We start from the raw sequence: 18572 nt of genomic DNA, 5'->3' as shown, positions 1-18572 counted from the left end.
AAGGAGTACTTCCAGGGGCAAGGAAGACACTTCCAGTGGCAAAGATCAGGGGTTAGGGGTGGGACTTCCAGTCCCAGGATGGCAACTGTCAAGGGGTGGGGCTACCCTTGTGGCCCTTGACTGCTCATCAAAACTCATTAAGCTGCCCTCCAGTTGAAATAATTGCCCACCCTTGATTTAAGTGGACTTTTCAGACCTAGAATGAATGCTGTAAAAGGAGTATTTTTCTTCTCTGATTGTAGAACAATTCAAATAATATTATCTTTTCCAGATAAACACAATAGTAGCATCTTATTACACGTTAATTATACGTTATTAATTTTCATTCCCAGGAGTTAACAGAGGCTAAGACAGATTTTGCACAGAGCGAATAAAATGAAAAACAGTACTATATTTAGGGACTTCTACCTTTATTTGTTGAAAATGGTAAATAATTCTACCTTTACTTAAAAACATTAAATTCACAGGTGACTAAAAGGGGCAAATGCCATCTAGATAACGTACAACAGGAATACATAGATTCAGCTTTGTTTCTTAATATTGGGCTACACATGGTATGTAACAGGGCCCCCATCGAACCTTTTGTAGTCAGTAGAAGCACTTGATTTTTGGAAACTGTTTTCCTGAATTGTAGTCTTATGTACATCTGTTGACTTTCTTACGGAGAACTGTTGCTAAAATAGATATATTGCCAAAGGTGCAAAATTTTTCTAATGTTCATGATTCCAGCTCATTTTTGTTAGGCCTCTCCATAGACTGTTATTTGCAGAGCTAGCTAAACAAAACTATATTTCTTGCCACTGTTTTCTCTTTTCGTCGTGTACATACTTGTGTTGGGAGCACTTTTAAGAGGCAGGTTCAACAGAATATGGTGGATACTAAGGCACTAATTCAGCAAAGCTGATGGGCTTCTAAATTTGTTGCTGTTTTCTGTAGAGACCAACTTTAAAAAAACGTGCTCATTTCTACTGCTGCAAAAAAGGTAGCTACACACTAACTTTCAGAATGAAAATTATGAAAATTCATGGACAAAACTAAAATCTGGATAGAAGACAACAAAAAAGAAACATACCCACTATGTAGAACCTGCACTCAACAGCACTACAATTCTACTAAATATATCTAGCAAATTGTCAATAAAATTGCTTGTACAATGGACGGAAAAAAGAAATACAATTTTTGGGAGTGCTTGTGAACATCTATTTCCCAAGCACCAACATTAATAATGTGAATAAATTACTTGAAATATGAAGGTAAATAAAGTTTATGGGTTCTTGAAATTACAATCACATTGAACAAACTTTGGAAGATTTTATTTGGTGATACTGGAAGATAAGTCATTTAAGGGCTCATAGAAACAAAACCCCAAAGTTTTCCTTATGCTACTAACATACTAGTTAGCAGGACAGAGAGTATAATTTGAAAAAAAGAGTAATTGATATCTTTTCCATACAAGATCATAATTAATCAGTTTTTCAAAATGGCATAACAGACTAAATTTCTAGGTTCCAGCAATGTCATTTTAATTATTAAACAGCAAACAAAGAAAAGCTTATGTATACACAAAACAACAATCCACCCCTCAAACTGTAGTGAAGCTCCAAGGAAAAGTTCAAAAGGAAATAAGAGTAATAATAAATGCATCAAAGACAAATAAAACTAGATCTTTCCAGAGACAAACTTCAAAACCATTTTAATTGTGAAGGTATTTTATCAAAGAGAAAACACAACAAAAGGTTTCTAAATTAATACCAGTAAACTTTTGCAGCAGGGTCATAACCAAAAAAAAAAAAAAAGGGAGATACAAGTCTCAGTTTCAACTCTGATCTAAAATATTTATATATTTTCTATTACAATTAAAATTATAACAGGAAAACGGAAAGCAAAACAATGAAAAATGTCATCATATTAAGGAAGCTATCTACTGTTAAATCTTCTTCTTCTGCTAATATTTATTATACCTTCTAATCAATGCTTAGTTCTCACTATAGCCCAAATGAGGGGTGCAGCGCTGATCCATGGATTAGGTCAGGCCCACAGGCTGGCCTCACTTGCTGGATTCAGTGTGCTTGGCTAGCCAAGCATGAGTGCCATATGCAGTACTTGTCCTGGATCTGCCCTGTGTACCTCATTCAGTGTACACCCTGGCTCCAATCCCACACGTCAGACCAGCTCTGCATGAAGCACATAGGGCCAAGGCTGGTATGAGCTGCATGGAACATGTGGGGCCAGTCTGAGCCCCACAGGCAACACCCTGGGCTGTATGATAGGGCTCTGTGGGCCGGATCTTTGACACCCCTGCCATAGCCTGTTTATGACCACATATCTTCCAACTTTAGTAGCCTTGCATCTTTTCATTTTATCAAATAAAATGTTGTAGAAAAGCAAGTCTTGCCCTATCCTTGAGGCAAATATAGGAAAAACAAGGAGCATGCATTAGCTAGATGACAACTTTCCAAAATAAATTAGAAAGGAGAAAAATAGCCATACAGCACTTTGTAAAAACAAATTCTAATGAGGGAGTTTTGCATCTAAACCAGGGGTGGGCAAAATGTGGCCCGTGGGCCGGATGCGGCCTGCCAGGCCATTCTACCCAGCCCGCAGGGCCCCTAAAAAATTTAGAAGATTAATATTTATCTGTCCCTGGCTGCCTGTCATGCGGCCCTCGATGGCTTGCCAAAACTCGGTAAGCAGCCCTCCAGCCAAAATAATTGCCCGCCCCTGAATTCTAAACAGATACAAGGATGCTCTTAATATATGTTCAATATTTATACAGTAGGTTTATTATAAATTAATTATCGTGGACCTTTACTTGCAGTAAGACTTACACAGTAGACAAGACTTACAGAGTAGACAAATCTTATAGATTATATGTACTTAAAAAGTGCTATTAGAATTTGATTTCTGAGCTGAATGTATATTCAGAGAGTAAGCAAAGCATAAGAATGGAAGAGGGAGAGACAGTATAAGAGTAAAGAAATCAAAATCATGTTTAATAATTCATATCAAAGCAAATAGCTTTGCAGCTCTCATTTTTGTTTAATTATTTGATTTAATACCAGAAACAGAGACTTTTGAGACTTACAAATTAAACATAAATGAAAATTACTCACTTGTAACCCAAGTTCTTTGAAACAGACTCTGCATATTCACCTTTGTGGGATGTATTGATGGTTCAGATCGAATGATGGAAGCTTTTGAAAGCATAAGAGCACACTTGTGCCCTTTCCTCTCTGTCCCCTCACTGTTTCTGAATCTTTTAGGGTAAGGCTATTAAAAAGAGACACTGTGGTGCTGTGGCAACTCATTCTTTTCACTGTCTCCTGAAGTCCAGTATTGCAATTAGAACTCTGAGGATGAGGGAAAATTGAATACGGAGTGTGAATATGCAGAGTTCATTTTGAAGAACTATGGTTACAGATGACTAATCTTCACTTAAGTAACAGCCACACATTTCCATTCATGGAATAAAGTGACGAGCAGGGTGCAAAGTCCAGAGAGTAATGTTTTCTTAACCTCTATGTTGCAGCTCAATAGATGAACATAAATGGAATGATTTAAGGTATGCCATTGAGGTCACTTTTCCCCCCTAAGTAGCATGGGACCTTATTTTCTCCAGAATAAGAGACAGTAGATTGTGTACCTCTTGTGGGTAAACTAACATTTTTTAGTAACAACTATTTTCTCCTGTTTGTGTACACATAAGGAAAAAAAAAGCACAGGCAGGCTAACTGTCTGATTCATGTAAAATATGATTACCAGTTTCAGGTAGGATCTTGGGATGACGTGAAACAACTTTACCTTTATGGAACACATAAGGGGAGGATCCTTTAATGTAGGCCTGACTAGAACCACAGTTGGGAATACGTTGCTATTGTTTGCTCAGAGAAGAAACCTCTTCCCTTTAAAATTAAAACCACCACTGGTTGACTCCTAGAATTATTTAGGACTTCATACACTTCCAGCTTGCAAAATTGTTAAAGACTGTTAAAGTGTTATACTCAAGCAGTCTGGTGAAGCGAATGGGAGTTTGGCCATGAGGTGGAAGAGACAGATCAACTTTCTTAGATAGCTGAAACAGATCTGGGAATCATTGTCTGCCATGCTGGGGCATGTATAATGTCTTTGACTCTGTTTTATCTTCTTTTCTGTTCTTTGGATACGTCCCTCATTCAGCTGACCAGCAGAAGTGGTCACTCAATGCACCTCTTCCAGAGAACCACCACCTCCTTGCACTGCTGAATGGAGTTCCCCCTACCTATTTTTATAATAAAGCACTATTGTGTTGTAACAATTGGAACTACCTTGTGTTGAAGTCAAGGCATAAAAGATTTGAGAGCTCAACACACTGCTCTCAATTCCTATATGTAATTTGTTGTCCAGAGAATTTCATTTGAAAATGTATTTCCCTACCTTGAGTGGACATGTCTGAAGTGACTGCTGCCAACAGGGCTACTGAATCATCAGCCACTCCTTCATGACACTGTGACACTAGGCATGTCTATATGGTGCAAGGCACCCAAGCAAACAAACCAGGTGTTAGTCCCGTGTGAATTAGTGCTGGAACGAGAATGTACAAAACCATGTTAATGTGATACCTTGAATGAACTAATACAGTCTACACAGAAACATGAATGCTTCTAGTGCTAGGATATGCATTATCACAGAGACAGGAATACCTTTCTTGGAGTAGTCGAAGTTAGTTTTGTAGTGCTTTCACAACTAATGAAGTGATCTGCAGTCAGATGTAAAGTGTTATGCATATGGCCAAGGGAGAAGGCCTGTCACTAAGAAAATACTATTCTTGATCTTGGTGCAGGTAAAGCAAATAAAATCTTTAGAAACCTCTCTTCTGGCAGAAAGCCTTTATTCACTTAAGAGCGTAGGGCTGCTACTAGATAGAGGATAATTTAAATGGGAACCAGAGGTGACATCTCCTAAGTTTAACCTTACACCTGCCATAGGATCTGAGTACAAGAACCACATTTCTGAAGTACCCCTATCAGTATAATGATACTTTTTTGTAGAAATAAAAATTCTTCTCTAATTAACCAAACTAACCACTTATACAACTTCGAAGCTAGAAGTATCTAAAGTAAGTGAAAGATCCAGACCAGGGACCCAGAGTAGTTTCTGATCAGTCAGCTGTGGTTGAAAGACACAGAAGTGCCATTAAAAGGGATGCCCTTAGCCTCACCCGTCAAATGCTCAGGAAAGGTGAAGAGAAGGGCCGTAGTGAATTGGAAGAAAAACCCAGACCAGTGGCAATTGCTTTCTGACGGTTCCACTGTTATGCAGTACACTCAGTACATTCTGTGAGTTGGAACATGAAGAAGCCTCTCAAAGAAAACTAGCAGCCTAAATGCCAGCACCAGGTTAGCTAAACTGTTAACACAATAGGTCTAATGTTTTCAGTGGACACTGTCAATGTTCTCAGTCTTAAATTAGACCAAGCAGCTGCTTGGGTGTACAGCTGAGTGTGACATAAGCCGATGTAAACACACTGCACCATTCCTTTGCCACATTCTTGTAAGTGGACAAGATATTGAAACATCCAAGAATCCTGTTCTCTAGGAATCTGAGAGAGCGACACCACACATCAATAGCCAAACAAGAATACAGCAGAAAGGACAGAGAGATGGTGTGATTTACATATTATGTGCACACATACAATCACAAGCCAAAATGGTTTGTTTGTCTAGTGTTAGCATTAATAGCCTTGACAGCATCCCATTAAAACATTACCCCTATTCCCTTGAGTCCAGATTTTCCAGTGTTGACACATTTGGCAGATTCCAAATTCTGTTTTCATAGCAGTGATAAGAAATCCCTGCTTCTGGTGCCTAAGGGTTTGGTACATAAAATAATTACAGAGGACAGCAAAAACAGAAGAACAAAATGATGCGCTGTGCCTACAAAAAAATCCTGTACTCCAAGACTCACATCACCCAGCAGAGAAGTTGGATACAATCCCAAGCTGCCAGCAGCATGCTTTAAAAATGGAATGAATAAATTTGCAAGGATGAAAGTGAAATTCCTTAGTTATATCCACTGTCTTATAATTAATGTTAGTAACATTTGAGGCCTGAATACTGTAGTAAAGACAGGCAGATAAGATCTGTGTTCTCAACATTCATGTACTTGTTGGGGCACTTACGACTCAGGCAGAGAAATTTGAGAACAAACTGCAACAAATGAGCAAGTATTTCCACAGTGCCAACATTTCTGAGTTGCAACCATGACATTGATTTGCTTGAAGAGGCAGCTGACCTCAAACTCATGACTTACTTTTAAAACCAAATGAACATTGAGACTGACAAAGACAAATAAAGCACCCTGTCTTCTATTCTTTACTTAAAAAGGCAGGCAGCAGAAGACAAAATCTGAAGTTCCTTTCTTCCTCTACCTCCACATTATCCACTATAGAGAGGCAGAGAAGGGGAAGTACACAATTGCCTAAAGCAGTGTTCTCTACCTTTTTTGTACCAGGATCCATTTGTAAACATCAATGGCCAATCCCGACCCAGTGTCCCTCACTCCTGACCTGCTGTCCCCCTTTCCCCAGGCTGCAGCCCCCAGTGTGAGAGGCAGGGGGTGGGTGTGTGGGGCACACAGGGCACCAAGCAGCCCCTTGCAGGCTGGAACTCTGCCAGCCTGCAAGGGAAAACCCATGGTTTCCCCCTCTTTTCTCCTTTAAAGGAGAATCCATTTTTAAAGTTTGTTTGCAACCCTTTTATATATTCTTGCGACTCACTTTTGGGTTGCAACCCATAGGTTGAGAAACACCGGCCTAAAGGAACTAAAGGACAAAGTGGATTGAGTCTGAGGTGGAGGATTCCTGGGAAAGCTGCATGAAAACCCAAAGTCCCTGAGGCTTTCATCCTGTTGCTCAAACTTAGCTCCAGGCGGTTCCCTACTCCATAGTTTCTCAACCTGTGGTACGTGTATCCCTGGGAGTATGAGAGACACAGGCAGGGGGTACATGGGTACCCCAACACTCTCTCTCTTTTGCCCTCTTTTCCTCTCTCTCTTGTCCCTTCCTCCTCTCAAAACTATGGCAAAAATTTGGTGTGCTGCGCTTTGCATGGCACTGGGTTCAGCCCTCCTAGCTTTGGCCAACATCACCTCTAGGCCAGGTACATACTTGAATTGTGCACCCCTGGTGTAAAAGGTGGCAACCGTACCCACACCAGATCAGACATCTGTAATATCACGGTCTTATATACACACATCCCTTCTTGCAACATATGGCACACATTAGGATGTAAATATAAAATCCCCTGGGAAACTGAGTGTTGGGGTACTTACTAACATTTTCAGAAGTTAGGGGGTACCTGCTACTTAGAAGGTTGAAAAACACTGCCCTACTCCACCTAATGGTGAAACCAGCAACACAAAGGGCTTGTTGATATGGTGTGGCTAATTTTCCCTTTTTGTTGATCAGAAATTTAATTACTAACAAAGTTTTACTCAAGTAAGGTACTCACATTTTGGATGAGAGCCTAGGGGTGATTCTCCTGTATTCTGGCATCTTTAAGACTAAGCGTCAGATTTTTCACTTGCTGCCTGCTTCAGTCTGAAAGTTGGCTGCTGAAAACTACATAATGATGGTGCAAGGAAACCTTGCTCACTGACATACACTTCTGGGTTACTTCCCTGGTGACAAGTTTGGGATGCCCTTTGGCAATTACTAATAAAGTATCTGGATCTGCCACTAGAGTGATGCATCTGTACCATAAATGGAGATGGAGATTTCACCCTTGGGGACCACCTGGGTAGCAGAGACTTCTGATCTAAGGAAAGAGTAGGAAGAATTTTCACATAACAATTAACAAATAAGGCTTAAGATGTAATCCAAAAGCAAATAGCCTTAGGCCATGTCCATAATTCATCATTCCCTACTGGTGGTGCCCTCAAGCACACTGTGCTGCCCTGGGTGAGCTGCCTCCAGAACCAGCAGCAGCACAGCAGCTTCTGAAAGCAGGTACATTAGCCTGGGGGCAGACTGGCATTGTCACTCAGCAGTGCTAAGAAGCCCACCTTGTGGAGGCAGCTACATTGATGCCTAATGGCTGACTAATAGCTCTTGTCAGCTGTCATAGGAAGATGCTAAGTGGACTTGAACAAGAGAAAAATCAGACCAATAGGTATTCAGAGGGCTTACCCACATGGGGAAATATATTAACATTACTTTACAGGTACAATACAGCAGTATAATTATGCCGATACAGTAATGCCAGTACATTTAGCAAGATAGACAAGCTCAAACACCCAGGAGGATCTCGGCTGGCTAAAAGAACATGAGATGACTCTTTTCAACTCCAATAATGTAAGAAGAAAGCCTGTGTGACTTAGGCTTCACTGCATGAGCTTGAGTTAACCCAGTTACCACTGATGCAAGAAAAATCTCTAGCACAAGTGACATGGTGCTTCAAAGTCACACAAACTGACCTGTTAAGAGAAGCATGATGGAGAGGAGAGAGAAGCTCAAGGGCTGCTGAAATTCATGGTAGTAATAAATAATTAAGCAGCTGAAATTCATCACTTCGTGCTGATGCTCAAGTCACTTGCAATGTGATCTCTCTATCAACCTGGTTCACTCAAATGGAGTCCTTCAAGTTGACTAACTCAAGCTGTTGCAGTGTACAGTGACAAGTGTAAGATCAGACAAGAGTAAATATATACAGGAGCCCGTGTCCGAGGTTGTTTTGTTCCAACTACTATATATCCGTTGGAACAAAAGATATATATATCTTTAAAAAGTATGTTACTCAGTATCAACCAATACAGAGTTGCAGATCTCTAACATGCACACCTGCAGACACACAAGAAGTTGGTCCATATAAAGTAGTTACCCCAGTCCTTGTCTAAGGGTATGTCTCGTCTAGGTAGTTCCAATCTAGCTTTACACTACCTAGCTCAGGGGTGTCCAACCTTTTTGAATGTGGGGCCGGATCATTAACTTTTTATCACCCAGTGGGCCGGCAAGCCATATTCAAAGACCTCACAGGAAGCGGTATCGCATCACTCCACCCCGAAACAAAAGTACAGTGTTTACTTTTGTTTCCTGTCAGCAACTTGGGCCTCAGAAAACAGCTTGGAGGGCTGCATGGCGGCCCACGGGCCATATGCTGGACAAGTCTGACCTAGATCAATAGTCCTAGCAGCATAATTGCAGCAGCACAGAATTCAGTGAAATTTGCCCAAGGAACCTGAGCAGGGCAGGGGTTAGCTTGCACTGGAATCCAACCAATGGTACCAGATCTCCACTGCTGGCAGCATCCAAGTTACCTAATTTAAAGCTGGCTTAGATGCATTTACATAGGACACAGAAACTGCAGTGACTGCAAAGTAGACTTATCTCAAGAGTGGAAGGATTGCGGATTGCATAATTTCATCCTGGGACAGGTAAATTGCAGAGGCTTTTCAGCTGAAGGGATGAACTCAGAGAGACCAGACCGGGGAATGAAAATGAAGTACACCTGACTGTATAACCATGACTCCTTTCCCCCCATATACACATAATTAATACAAAGGGGTTTCATTACCCTTGGCATTTCACAGCATATAGACCATAGTGCAGGGACAGGCAATTATTTTGGCTGGAGGGCCGCTTACTGAGTTTTGGCAAACTGTCAAAAGCCACATGGGGAGCCCCACCCCCTGACAGGTGCCCTGCCCCTTGGTTGCTATCTTGGGACCAAAAGTCCTGACTCCTAGCCCCTGACCTTTGCCACCAGAAGTCCCTCCCCTTGCCCCCTGCAAGTGCTCCTTTTGGCAAGGGTGTTTGCCATCTTGGAACAAGAGAAATACCAAATTATATTCTAAAAATTAAATATCTACAACATTCATTAATTTGATTTCAAAAAAATATTTTTGTCCTGATTTACTTGTGTTTGCATAGTTTACATAGAGGTGATTGCAGAATAGCTTAAAATGAAGTCTCACTCTTCTATATTGCGGAGAAGTGTGGGGGGTATGGATAGGTGGGTATAGGTTTGTGGGGGGCTGTGGGTGTGTGGGTATGTGTGTGGTGGAGTGGATAGTTGTTTGGGGTATGGGTGTATATGGGGTTTTGTGTATGTGTGTGGCAAAGCGGGGTCCCTGGCTAGCCACAGGGCTAGCCTCCCACCTGCCTCTGGGCACACCACCCACCTGTCTCGCCCGCCACACCTTGTTGTTAATTAATAATGTTGTTAGCTAAGGCGGGAGGCTGCCCATTGTTGCACCCCGATATTGGGGGGCACCTATCTGCAGCTCCATTCCACCCCTACACTGCAGCCTACCTGTTGTACACTCTACCCTCTACTCTACTCCGTTCCATTTCTACCCTTGCAGATGGCATCTCAGGCAGTTAGCTAAACAGTCACCTTTACCCATTAGCTGTGGCCTGCAACCCTGGGGACCTTCGGCTTCCGTAAACCCTGCCCCTGTCTTAGGCCTAGTCGGGACCCCAAACTTCTTATCAATTTGTGGGCATCCCTCGCGGTGGGCCCCTGACCCTTTTGACCCTTTGGTCCTGGCCCCAGCATTGAACAGTCGAGTTCCTCAGCAGGGTTTTCGCCTCCTGCCTGCACTAAGGGATCAGGGTCTCCCATCCTGGCTCAGGTGCTCCTGGAAGCATGCCTGGTCCTGCGGGGTCATTCCCCCAGCAGGCTCAAGTGCCTCCAGAAGCTTACTTGGCCTACCCTGCTCTGATGTTATATGGCCCACCCGAAGGTGAGGGGCTGGGGTTAAGGCGCTCCTACTCACCTTTCACCAGGGTGGTAACTGGCTTGGCATTTCCTGGGGCTCCCGCACCACTGAGAGCCCCACCAGGCCACCCACTCCTGGCAGGGTGCAGTTTTAGGTCATGCCTGGGCCCAAAAGCCTCCAGACCATCCCCTACAGCTCCTGCCCTTACTTCCAGGATGTTCCAAGCAGCCTTGCAGCCAGGCGATGTTACTGCCTGGCCTGTCAGCAGCAAACTGCCCTGTTTATATAGACAGCCATGGATCTAACATGGTTGCTGCAATTAAGCACCTGCTGGCCGCTTGGCTTGGTCCTTAAAGTGGCAGCCACCTACAGTGCCCTGCCACAATGTGGTATGGGGGAGCATGTGGGTATGTGTGTGGATATGTGGGGTGTGGGTGGGTATGGAGTTTGTAGGGGGCTGTGACATGTGGAGGGGGAGGGTGGCTGGGGGGTATGGAGTGTGCATAAGGGGGTATGTGTGCACATAGCCCCTATCACTAGCAGCAGCAGCAGGTCATCCCTACCAGCACTCCTGCCAGCCTGGCTCAGTGCTTCTGCCACCTCAGGGCACTAGTGCGGACCCTGTGCTCCCACACACCGCCACTTCCTACCGTCTGCCACCACTGCCCTGCTCCTGCCACTTCCCTAATTTCCTGCTTGCCCGCTCCCCTCTCCCACCACTCCAGCACCATGAAGTTCCTGGCTGCATGGCCGGGACTGCAGAACACAGCAGGAGCCGCCTGTTCCAGCCTGCACTGTGCAGAGCCAGCCAGGAATCATGGGGCTTGGGCTGGGCCAGCTCCTGCTGTGCCCTGCTCTCCTGGTGAAGCAGCCCGGAGCCACGTGGTCCCAGAGCGGCCGGCGGGGAGAAGCAGTGGCAGTGGAAGGGAAAGTGGGGAAATGGCAGGGGCAGTGGTGGCAGGCAGGGCGGGGAGGAGGGGAAAGAGGCAGGGGGTGGGTGGGAGTGCAGGGTCTGCATCATGGTGCAGCCCAGCCTGGCTCCACAGAGCCCCTGCCAGCCTGGACCCCATGCTCCTACTGCCCTGCCCTGGGCCCCCACTGACCCTGGCCCCGGGGCACCAGTGCAGGTCCTGAACTCTTGGCCAGCTGTCTTTGCATTACTGCCCACCCTCTGCCACTTCCCCCCATCTGCCACTGCCATTCCCCAACTTTCCTGCCAGCTGCTGCTGCTTCTCCCCACCCCCCCGCCTGCCCACTGGCCACTCTGGTACCACATGGTTCCTGACTGCATAGCTGGTTTAACAGGATGTAGCAGAAGCCGGCCCGGCCCTGAGGGCTGGGGTGATTGCCAGTGGTCCTCCCCTCCACCTGCATTCTTAGCTGAGTTGCACTCCTGGAGGGAAGGAGGGAGGGAAGGTAGGGGAACAGCCCCAGGGTCGCCAGGCCAGTTGGGGACTGGGAGTGGTCGTGGAGTAGGGCTGGGTAGGCCTTACTGCTGTAGCTGCTGGGCTCTGCTGCCCTTAGGTCCTACTGCCAGCTCCCCTTGGGTCCTGCTGCTGCTGGCGCCTTGTCATCTTTGACAGGCAGCCAGGGGCAGATAATAATTACTTTTCTAAATTTTTTAGGGGTCCCACAGGCCACAGAGAATGGCCTGGTGACCGTATTTTGCCTGCCCCTGCCACAGCGATTAAGTGACTAGGATTTTGAAAGAAGGAGAAATATCCTGTCTTTTCTTTTACAATATTTTTCAGAAATATTAGTTTATTTCTTTCTGCCTAAAGAATAAAGCCACAGCACAATTTACCAAGCCAGTTACTCTAAGACATAGGGAAGAACAGGTGGCAAGATGTATCCAACTCAAATGGAGGCTACCATCTTGCATGCTGAATAGTCTAGAAACTGGTACAGGTCAACTGGTATTCAGTGATTGGACTACTGGACAGGAAAGGCAGAAAACCTGCATTCTGTTGCTGGCTCTGTTTCACTGTGTAAATTTTGATAAATCACAATACCTCGGCTTCCCCAACTGTAAAATGGGGATAAGGAAGCATAGCGTAGCCTCCTGTGTAAGAACTCTGTGATGTTTGGGCAAAAGTTGCTGCTTCACAGTTAAAAATGTGATGCTATCATTTTAAAACTTATTTTTGTCACCTTCTACCCATCCCCCCTGAAGGCAACAAAAAGTGCAATCAACATAAAAAATGCTATGCCTGGTCTGGGGCCAAGACAGGATTTCCCTAGGAAAGTTTCCTGCACTGTGAATTTTAAAAAAATGAGATGCTTTAACTTCAAGAATTTCACTTTTTGGTGCTTTATAACAAAATATAAATACAGCAGAAAATGGGAAAGAGATAAAATGTAATTTACTGAACTTCTCTAGATGCAATCTAGTGCCCACCCCCAAAACTGGCTGATAAAGTGTAAGTTCTACATTTATATCAGTGCCATGGACACCAGTTTTGATCACTTGAAAGGATCCGCAGAGAGTGGAGGCTGTCAATACATACTCGCAGCAACAAGTATGAATGAGGCTTGCTGACTGCCCACACAACCTTAGAAGTCTTTTTAGGCCTGTAGCTCTCCTGACCTTTATGAGTCTCTTTTTCAAAAGCCCTCTTAGATTTACTACTATATCTGCCTCTCTTTTCCACAATGGGCTTACAAGAGACACTGCTACATTGCAAAAAAAGGGAAAAATATGGCAAAGTGAGGTGCAAGGAATTTATGTGGATAAGTTTTTAGGCTATATCTTAGTACTACTCCTGATAAGCGGACCAAATCCATTTTCCAATTAATTATATGTCTTTGAGTAGACAATGTAGTCTAAATACAATTACTATGGGTTTTTTTTAACTTGAAATTGCAACATTACATTCTCACGGTTATGGTTTTCATCACCTCTTGGTTTCTTTTTCTTATTCTGATTCCCAGTACAAACAAAGGACTATTTGTGTAACAGTTTACCCAGCAAGGGTTTCACCATCATTTCAAAACTGACAACTTCCTCCAATGTAAGGTCCAATAAAGAATCATATTAACCCTTTCACGACTAGGTACATTCCAGGGAACTAAGATGTATGTTACATCACCAATCTTGTTCCTATTAAAGTCAACATCAAGACCCTTGCTGAAAATTGGCTTGGGTTATAATTGTCCAGTGTCAAGGGTTTTTTGTTGGACTCCTGGTAGGGAGCAACACTGTGGAAAAAAAGGAGAATTTCAGCCTACCTGGAAGCAGGGCTCTTGTTGGTTCAGTGGTAGAAGCCATGAAGGAGATCTGGGTTCTATTCCTAGACACATATATAACTATAGCCACCAAGACACTGAATGTCTGGACTTAGTGTGATCTTTGGATTCTGCCTCAATGGTCTAAAGGAGGAATGGAAGGTCTGGGCAGCCTCCACTCCCCAATGCTCTTGCCTATGTCAAAGGTCCTGGTGACCTCTCACGCATAAACCATGATCCAGAAGGATTGGCGGTTGCCTACTAGCCCCTGCTTCCCAGTAAGCTGAAATTCTCCTTTCTTATAATAATAGAAATCAGGCATGTCTACCCTCCTCACCACAAAACTAACCACCTAGTTCTATTTCCTTAAAAGTGACCTTCTATCTGCTAATAGCAGACAGTTATATCCAGGGCAGCTAATCAGTCTTCAGAGTTATTAGCAGTAACAGAGAAAAGGAAAGTGAAGCTTTCCAGAAAAAGTAGGATAAGACTGGTTTGACTAGGAGAACAATAAGGAAATGGAAAGAGTTCTATTTTTACCAGATGGGAAAAAGAAAGGTAGTGAGAGGTTCAAACCTCCAGTGGGTGTGGGGAGAGAGAGGAAGGAAGGAAGGAAGGAATGTATTATCTTCAGTGACATACGAGTTAATAATGAAAAACAAAGATGTTTCAAATTTAACACTTTAAATTATTTTTCAGTACTTAAAAATCAAAACTCTTGGGTTTAGATGTTATGACTTTTTTTTGCTAACTTTGGAGAAGGGTCAAGATATGTCAGGCAAAATTGATTCTTCAGGTAAGCACATTAACTTCCTTTTGTCAATTGCGTAACTTTTTCCAGACAGCATGTGGACTGGTGGAGAGTTTGGCTTTATCTATACTCAACATTTCTCAGAACTGAAATAAAAATGGTCAGACCCCCCAACAACTGAAAGGGTCTAAACTAACACTATTAAAAAAAATAACGGGAAGATTTTGTGATAAGCAGCTTACACTGGAGAAATAGATGAACTTCATCAATGTACTCTCTCTCTCCCCCCACCCCTCCCCTCCCCTTCTCTTTCTCATACATATGTCATATCACAACAAAGATTCTGCCCAGTATACAGTGCATTGCACATTTTCTACATACTTTTGGAGCCTTGCAAACTTTGCTACAGTATAAATAAACTAACTGATTAGGGAAGTATTTGGCAAACAATATTTTTATATTTATACTTTTAATTAGGACAATAGATCCTAAACAGCTGATGTGGTGGACTGGAAAAAGCAATGTATGGTCAAGTATGACAAGGACAGAAAAGTATTCTCTAATTTCATGCTGGATTTTTCATACAAATTAGCAACAGACAAGACCTAAATATTAATAATGTAAAATACAGACTAAAGAATGAAACTAGAAAAGTTAAATCAGACAAAATTGTTGTGAAACAAAAACTTGGGCTTTTTAAACTGTAGATTTTGAAGTATATTTGCTAGATTAGTAAATTCTGTATGTATGCTTGGAATAAAATTACATGAAGAGAGATGCAGCAAAATTAAAATGTAACATACATTCCTCCAACTTGGAAGACAGTCTTCTGGGGCACTTTCAGCCCAGTATTCTTCTAGTGAAATGGGTGGTCCTGGCCAAAATGTGATGTTAAATTCATCCAATCCCGTTTTGTAAATAATTATATTTAAGAAGGCACTATAAAACATTTCACAACAGATTTCATTGCTCATTGTGGGGGAAATTTTTTTTTGTACAAATTAAATAAAAAATAACTATACCATAGATATTTGGATTTATAGTAAATAGCATCAGTTTAAATGAGACTAAGATAATACTAAATTCACATAAGGATATCCGTATATCCTGAAAGACAAAGTAAGTAAGAAATCATTTACATTAGAACACTAAAAAAGCTAATCAACATTTAAAAAGTATAAAATTCACCATTTTCTAAACCCACTTCTGGGAGCTACTTGGGTTATAGGAGCTCCTTTCTCTTTTGAAATCACATTAACTACAATTAGTAACAAATAACTGCTTTCATTTAAAAACTGTTATAGCAATTTTCCAATGAGGGTATAAAAATAATTAACTTTTCTGATTAATTAAAGATGGAATCTCTCAGTCCAAGTTACTGTTTTAAAACTTCTGATACTGGAAGTTGTAGATATTTCTATAGCTATAAAAGAGACATCTCTTTACTTTATGCTTTCCTACTCAAAATAAACTTACAAAGTTCTTATTATATCAGTTGGAGGAAATACAAATATAATACAAAGCCTGGATAAATAAATAAATGGCACTCTTCTCTTTTTGATCTTTAAGTCTAGTTGAGGATTTTATTCAACCTTTAAAATCTGCTGTGAAAAAAATTTGTAGGGGGCTGAATTAATTCCCAAATTAGCTAAGTTCATGATAGCACTGAATCACAAGTAGCTATCTTAGTCCTTTAGTCATTCCAGTAGTACATTTTAATAGATCTTTTTAAGTTTGTAGCTAGGCAAATGATTTTAGACTTTTGTTCACCTTTGCCCACAAAATATTTATAGCAACAGGTTCTTCAATTTTCATGGCATAATTTTAAGTACATCTTTTGCTTTCCAATCAAAAACTTTCATTTTTCAAGTGAGTACACTTCTAAGCTGTGAAGTGTGAATCTGAATAGTTTCATCTCCATTTTGATTAAGTGTTATGTAACCTGAAAAACTCTACACTGCTGCTCTCTCCTTTATTGCAAGGAAAAGTAAAGCTGTACTACTGTCCATTAGTTCTCAACAATATTGCATCATTATCATCACACAGATAAAATAATCATTAAATTCTGTATACAGGAAACCATTTTTTTGTAACAAAAAAGGGAAGCAAAAATACGAAAGTATAAACAACAGTGTGGCCCTGGTCCAGCCCCAGCCCAGCCTGACCAGGGAGAAGTGCCAGTAGCTCCTGGCCAGGCAGAGTTGTGATAGAAGCTGGACTGAAGATGGAGCAGAAGGTAAGGGGCGGGGGTGCAACTGGAAGTAGGGGAGCAGGGAGTTGGGGGTGGCAGGGTGGCTAGGGGATTGGAGGCAAGCACACATAGAGGGGAGCAAGAGGTGGGGAGGAAAACTGCAGGTTCCCCCAACCCTCTTCAGTTTCTCCTGTGCTCCATCTAGTAGCATCTCCCCTCCCCAGGCACTGGGCCTGGGGCCAAAGCCAGAGCTGAGTGGTGCCAGCCCCTGGCTGCTAGTTAAATTCAAGACAAGGCGTTTTTCCCCCAATACAGATTGGGGGGAAAGCTTAATCTTGGATTTGACTAAATACAATATTCAGAGATCAAGGCAAGTATTAAAAAATGTGCAAAATTCAATATCATAATGCCAGCTCTTATTCTATGCTAGCATAAAGACAATGCAACAAGTTCCTGTAGTCTCTATATCCTCAGCCCTGGGGACATGCTAAGGATATGATGGGGTTGTGGTTAAACAGACGTGTAATATGCTGCTCCTTCATTGGCATAGAATCTATTAAGGTGAAAATCAGAGCTGCCTCTAAACCTTGTTGGGGCTGGTGCCAGTGTAGATAAGCACTGAAAAGTAAAGGCATATCTGGCTGCCTGACAAATTCTTATGCTCCATGTATAGTTCAGTCAGAAAACAGAATCTGGTCCATCATCTTTGGGCAGAAGTCAAACATGCAAAAGTCAGTTCCAAAGCACACTGCAGGAAAGTCATAAACCTGTGATGAAAAGTAGTCAGAAACTAAACTATTTTTTAACCGTAACAACTTAAGTCCTGTACAACCTGCCTGGGGTACGCTAACAACCAAAACCACAATGATTTAAGTTAACAACCAAAACCACTATTACAGAGATACAAATTGATTTCCATTGTACTTTCTTGAAAAGAAAGATTGTTTAAAAAAAAAAAAATCAATAACATTTGATTACTTTGCCAATGTAAACTGCTTCACACGGAATGCAGCAGCTAGTACCAACAACCAAGATTCCTTGGGATCCAAATTTATAATGATTTATGTTGATCTCATAATACCATAAAACCAGAACAAAGGGGCTCAAATAGCTGAGTATGACCACTACTGCTTGCTTAAATACCTTGTGCCTGGGTTCTGCGCTCTGCCCAGCAATTTACCTAAAGAGATGTAGTTACTTGAACTTTATGCAACAAACAGTATTTCTTTCTGTAAGAACAGGAATGCAATCAAGTATACTATAAAATGTGTAGTATCCAAGGATAAATGAAGCTGTCTGTAACCATAATCAGAAGTAAAAAAATTAAAAGCTATGCTATTATTTTTAAAGTTGATAAAACTTATCTTTAATTTATAGCTGTAACCTAAAGAGATTTAAACATGGCAAACACTCAGACCTCCAACTACAAAGTATGTTCTGTTATATTCAATAGCTACATTATAATAGTACCTAGAGCTCTCAAAATAGATTTGGCCTCTTTTCTGCTAGACACATGTTCTAAGAATGTTTTAATCACACAATAAAGACAAAACATGGAAACAGACACACAGAGGTGGAGGGACTTGCCCAAGGTCACATAACAAGTCAGAAGCAATGCCTGAATCAGACCCAGATGTCCCGATTTAAATACTCTCTCAACTGGACGCAGCTATTGCTCATATTCTAATATCATCTGCCCCAGATGGTAAT

The 18572-nt window shown here is 42.1% G+C and overlaps 1 protein-coding gene across 1 annotated transcript in view; it reads right to left on the bottom strand.

Annotated features, from left to right (window-relative positions):
- Positions 1 to 7706: 7706 nt before the first annotated feature.
- Positions 7707 to 18572, bottom strand: part of LOC102376477 (guanine nucleotide-binding protein G(olf) subunit alpha-like) — a 154986-nt gene continuing 144120 nt past the window's right edge. The window contains exon 5 of the mRNA XM_025212439.1: positions 7707 to 7793. Within this exon, the coding sequence (XP_025068224.1) occupies positions 7755 to 7793 (39 nt within the window). The 3' untranslated portion in view covers positions 7707 to 7754. The remainder of the gene's footprint in view (positions 7794 to 18572) is intronic.

Source organism: Alligator sinensis, unplaced genomic scaffold (genome assembly GCF_000455745.1).
Source record: "Alligator sinensis unplaced genomic scaffold, ASM45574v1 scaffold480_1, whole genome shotgun sequence".
NCBI classification, from domain to species: domain Eukaryota; kingdom Metazoa; phylum Chordata; order Crocodylia; family Alligatoridae; genus Alligator; species Alligator sinensis.
Note: the sequence above shows the minus strand (reverse complement) of the source record. Positions and strands in the feature narration are given on the sequence as shown.